Source organism: Parasteatoda tepidariorum, chromosome 9 (genome assembly GCF_043381705.1).
Source record: "Parasteatoda tepidariorum isolate YZ-2023 chromosome 9, CAS_Ptep_4.0, whole genome shotgun sequence".
NCBI classification, from domain to species: domain Eukaryota; kingdom Metazoa; phylum Arthropoda; class Arachnida; order Araneae; family Theridiidae; genus Parasteatoda; species Parasteatoda tepidariorum.
The window spans coordinates 80,787,234-80,793,233 of NC_092212.1; the positions used below are offsets into that span (position 1 = coordinate 80,787,234).

Below are 6,000 nucleotides of genomic sequence, written 5' to 3' on the forward strand. Positions count from 1 at the left end.
ATTACGTCACCTCTTGCACATAATTTTTATTTGTCATATTTTAGGAATGTTTCCGTATCTGTTCATGCCAACTACGATTGCCAAGACGCCAAAAGGTTTTTAAACTTCCAAAATATAGAATTTGAGGGTCTGCTAGGGGGTGGCTATGAATTATACCCTTCGAGTTGGCCCCCTTCTGTGATGGTTCATTTAGTTTCTGACTTGAAGTCGACAAATCTGGACGATTAATTTGAAGCAGGTACCGATATAGAAATCTTCATCGTATTTTTTTTATACCAGATGCGCTTTTCGAAATTATTTCCCTGTTACTTGCACAGTATGTGTTATGCATAAAATGATGCAATGATTAATTATGTAAAATCAATTTTGCAAGTACTCTAAGACTTTCGTTTCAGACAGCATGCAAATTTTTTTTTACCCTTTTTTCACGAACAATGTTTGATATTGAAATGAATTTTAGTTTAACAAGCAACAGCTATAAAGGAAAAAATAGAGTAATGAGCTGTTGATTATATCGTTATCAATTTTATAATTTAGACAAAACAATTCACGTAATACTACAGACACTTAATTTGAAAATAAAAGTAATAATAATGAGCAAAAGAAAAAATTTCATATATTGATTTTTAAGATAAAAATTCATTATTAGCATTTCTTAATTTAAATATTTCATTTATAAAAGAACGTATCTGACTAAATCAAACTCATGAAAAAAGTACTCGTCAGCTCAAGAGAAAATCATCTTCTAATTTAAAAGAATAACCCTAGATATTTTGGATCCATATTTACTATGGTACATCAAACAATTTTATTTGGAGCAAGAATATCTTCCAGAATTTTAAGATTGAGGAGCTGGAGCTAGCTAGAGAACAAAATTTAACCACTTAAGGGATCTGGATCTTAGCGATATTAAGGGAGAAAAATTGCAGACGATATTTTGACGTTCTAAAAAATAAAACTTCAGCGGCAAAAATTTTAAAAGAAAAAAACATAGCTAAAATAAACTCTGCTAGAATCTAGGTATGACGCAATTTTAAAGACAAAAAACTTAGAAAGAATACGTAAAATATTTAAAAGCATATGTCAACACCAAATTAATAATTCATATAAAACAATTATTATTTTACTTCAAATGCTCAGCTTAAAAAGTAAATAAATAAATAGAAAATGACCACTAAAAAATTCTATAATTTAAACTGATTATTAAAATTTAATAATTTATATATTTTCTGAGTATTTTTCTGATGATTTAATAGAAAAAATGTACTCACCACTCCAAGCGAAAATCAGCCAAAACTTCAGAAGAATAATCCTAGTCATTTTGAATTGAGAATCACTATAGTACACCCAACAGTATTTATTCCGAATAAAAATATTCCTTCGAATCAACGAACTCTCTACAGAACTAAATCTATCCACAGAGTTTTTGCGATCACACGAAAAAAAAAATCGCAAACTATATCTTCACGTTCGAAAAATATAGATTTAGCGGCAAAAATTAAAAGTCACGAGTTTTCGAACAAATACGAAAACTATTCTAACGAGAAAGGCGCCTCATGTGCTACTTTCCCAGCACACTTTGTTGTTTGGAATGAAGGCACTTCAGCAGCACAGCTCTATTTTGCTGTGAAAGCACATGGAGGCCTTTCTACTGCGACAGGGTTGCTCGGTTCTCTGAAAGCGAAACTATCGCCAAAATTGGCGACGGTCTCGTTTTGTTGACAGTGTCACGAAACTTGAGTTACAAAACACTTTTTTTGGTGAAAGTGGTATTATTTCTTCCTTCTTTTTTTAATAATTCCTGGAAAAGCGGCTGGATGGTGAAAAAATACCCTTGTTCTTTTTTTTTTATAATCACACATGAGTTTCATTTACTTTTTTGTTAAAAAAAAGGGAGAGAAGGAACGCAATCCTTTTGAGAAAAAATAAACAGTGGTATTTTTTACATAAATAACTGCAAAATTCGGGAAAAAAAGCCACGTTACTGAACTTTGTGTGAATTTCTTTAGATAATTGGATTTTCAGTTAACTGAAAATTAAAAGTTACGTTATACTACATCTTTTAAACTGTAATTAAATTGCAAAAGCAGCTCAATTTTATAAAATTAACATTCGGAATTCCCTTAAAAGAAAATAATTCATTAGTTTTGCAATAAAATATTTATTATTTCAGGAGTATTAAACCTTAAATATAAGAGTATCTTTAACAAAGGTAATTTCTGTTTATCAGTTACGAGATCATGTTTTTAATTATAATTATTTTTAGCATTACTTTTTTAACTGTTTTTATTACTAGTTAAATATCCATTTCTCGCGCAGAGTAAGAATATTATCATTAATAAAAAATCCTGCGCAAAACTAAACATATTTGGTAATTACACTTGATGCAAAAAAGTACCATTATGGGAGTATTTCCAAAAAAGAGGGCTAGAAGATATTTGCTGAATCAAATAAAAATTATGGAAAAAAAATGCATTTTTATTTATGATGTTACGTATAAATATATTAAACTTTTCCTGAGAACCTTTTAATGTCACTTACTGATTATGGGTGCAAAAAAGGGTTCAATAGCTCTTCTTGGAAATCTAATAAATTAAAAATTATGTTTTACCTTTGGTAATCATTTTTAATTTTCATTAATTTATTTTATTTTAAATTACTATAAATAATAGTTAAATGCAATGAAATCTTCGATTCATAAATTGAGTCTAGTGTTGCATTTTGAAATGTAATGCTAAAAATAAGTGATGTTCTTTTGTTAATTAGAAGATATTACAATAAAAAATACTTTAAAAGTGAAGTAAAGTACTTTTTTTTAAATTTAATGCTACAAATAACTGATAAATATTTGCTAATTAGATGCTATAAGAACAAAAAAGAAAATATTTAAAATTTGAAAAGAAATACTTTTTTGAAATTTAATGCTTTAAACAACTAATATATTTTTCTTAATTAGAAGATATAACTAAATTATCTAAAAGTGAAATAATTTCTTGAAATTTAATGCTATAAATAACTAATATATATTTGTTAATTTGATGATATAACAACAAAATTCTTTAAAAGTTAAATGAAGTACTTTTTAGAAATTTAATAGTGTAAATAACTAATATATTTTTTCCATTAAAAGACAAAATACCAAGAAAAATACTTAAAAATTTAATTAAATTTGAATAGAATTCGTTGTCTTTCCCCTTTGTGCCCGTGAGGTGTATAAAGAACGATACAGAAGAATCAGTAATTAAAATAAAGAATGATACATATTAATTTCCATGTTAATCAGGCATTTCGCATAAAAATTCTTAGAAAGCATGCGAAATATCTTCATTTTCATCTGGCGTAAATTGTAAGTAACATTTTGTATATTTTACGGATATTTTTTTCTCAATTTTGATTTTATGACTACTCCCCTCAATAGCATCATTGGGGTCGACAATTATGAAATGCCTTAAACACATTCCATGAGCATTTTTTGAATCTCCCTAGTAATATTTACAACAATATATAAATACATATGTTAAAATTTTATTATACATGATTACTTTTTAGAAACATTTTTTTTCATTTTTTGAAAAACTGTAGTTTCAGCGAAAATAATAATTTTTATTATAATAATAATTCAGAGCAGATAAATGCTGACTTTAAAGCTGTTGAATATCGGCACAGTAACAGCATTTTAATTACTCTGTTCTGCCAAGTTTCTAAGACACTAAGAAGTAGATGTACTGTAGTAGAAGTGAATGTACTAAGAAGTACTGTTTTAGAAGTGGATGTACTAGGAAGTACTGTTGTAGAAGTGGATGCAGTAAGAAGTACTGTTGTAGAAGTGGATGTAGTAAGAAGTACTGTTGTAGAAGTGGATGTAGTAAGAAGTAATGTTGTAGAAGTGGATGTAGTAAGAAGTACTGTTGTAGAAGTGGATGTAGTAAGAAGTACTGTTGNCTAAGGAGTACTGTAGTAGAAGTAGATGTACTAAGGAGTACTGTAGTAGAAGTAGATGTACTAAGGAGTACTGTAGTAGAAGTAGATGTACTAAGGAGTACTGTAGTAGAAGTAGATGTACTAAGAAGTAGTATTGTAGAAGTAGATGTACAAAGTACTGTTATATTAAAATCCATTATGTATTATCCAATATAAATAGCCATTGTAATTAAAGTGCCTTTTTTAAAAACTTCTGCAGATCAAAGCTCACAAGTCAAAACTGCGGATAAAGTTAATATCGATGTTTGTCCCGCATTTATATCAGCAGAAGTTCCGGCTAAGAGAAAGAAAAAAAATACATGCCGAGTTTAATTTCTAGGAAGTTCTCTGAACAGAACGATATCAGAGACTGTTTGATCAAATAGTGAACCAAATACCCAACGTGAAGAAATATTTGCTGAAAACACTGGTCAGCTGTCTTTATCAGACCATCAAAGATGAAGAAGAAAGTTGTAAGTATAGAGAAAGATTAGTTACGACAGCATGAAATGGACAGCGCTTAGAAGACGCTTCCGTGCAAAATAAAATAGATCCAAACAAAAGTTTGAAGTACAAGAGCGAGCTTATTTCTGTGTTTCTCAGTTTTCATACAAGAAAAATAAATGCACATCAGACTAAGTCTGGATTTATGTCGAGGTATATTCACTGTTAATAAGATGTGCTATGGAATGGTTCAAAGCAAGCGTTGCGGAGAGATTTAAAAAGAGAATGTTCTGTCTTGTATTGTAAGGGAACTGACTTTGTTTCGGAAAGATTCTGGGTTCGAATCTCGGGCGAAGTATGGATGTTCTTACATTCCCTGTACTGTCTGTCCTTACTGTGGGAGCATCGTTGGCCCACCAAATATGGTGCCAAGAGAGAGTGGCCAAGAAATCTGCTCTGTAAAATGCCTGAATAGACGAAATGTTAACACAGGTGGGCATTGGAAATTTAAAAAAAATTTGTGTCTTGTTGAGACGAATAGTAAGAATTCGGATAGGATGTAAATATGGAACTAAACTAACTGATTTTAATTTAATATTTTGCTCAAATTCTAAAACGATCTAATTCAAAATTGGGAAGTTATACTCTTTTGTCTCCATGAAGGAAAAGAATTGTAAAGTCAAACTTTTCTTTAAATTCTTTAAGACGCATGTCTTCACAGAAACATACAGCAATTTGAAACAGTTATTATCAAAATTATTTCGAACTGTTTTAACAAATATTTTTTTATCAAAATTTTATTTAAAATTCTGTGACAGTTTTAAATTTTGAATTTATTCTATAGGAAATTATGACCAAAATTTAGTCACATTTCAGGCAATATTATACATCACTTATAAATATTTTAAATCTGCAATCAGAACAGATTTAGGTATTTCTTTACCAATGCACTAAGGGCCATGTAGGTAGCAAAATTTTTAAAATAGCAACAAAATAATTGACGACCTTTAAACTCAAAACTTAATTATTTTTTTAAATTCCTCCAAAAATTCTATTACTTGTCTGAACGAGGCACATTAGAACGGAGAAAAAAAAGATGTACCCATGTGTCTTAATGAAGAATGAATTGGATTTTCTGAGCATTGGCTTCATATGCAAGGAAATCTATATATATATTTCTCTTACACGGCGATAAAAAAAGCCTCATTACAACTCCCCGAATGGCAACGCTTGAAAATTGACCTATCATTGCGGCTAAGAATGTCACATGGTGAGGTGGCTCAACATATAGCGCTTTTAAAAACGGAAACGGAAATAGCCAGAGTGTAAAATATTATGTGCTTATGCGCATCGTATTTTGTGTTAAATAATTTATTTATTATATATCAGTTTATAGATGGTAACGAGAAGAGTTTTGTGGTTGCTATGGTGACTATTTAGAATGTAAATTGTTTTTTTGAGTGAGTGTGAGATTTGTTTTTTGGAACTGCGATGCTGTAATTTTATTGTTTAGTTAATAAATCTTNAATTGACCCCGTAAGTGGGGACAATTGTAACAACTGCACGACTGTCAAAAATTGTTAATAACTAATATAA

At 29.6% G+C, this 6,000-nt stretch overlaps 1 protein-coding gene across 2 annotated transcripts in view; it reads right to left on the reverse strand.

The window, feature by feature from the left end:
- LOC107456559 (serine-rich adhesin for platelets) overlaps window positions 1-1,658 on the reverse strand; it is a 199,613-nt gene extending 197,955 nt beyond the window's left edge. Inside the window, exon 1 of one of the 2 annotated variants that reach the window (XM_043044187.2) lies at window positions 1,272-1,658. In XM_043044187.2, coding sequence (XP_042900121.1) covers window positions 1,272-1,320 — 49 coding nt within the window. In that variant the 5' untranslated portion in view covers window positions 1,321-1,658. The remainder of the gene's footprint in view (window positions 1-1,271) is intronic. The other variant, XM_043044186.2, reaches the window with a different exon arrangement.
- Between the last annotated feature and the right edge of the window lie 4,342 nt (window positions 1,659-6,000).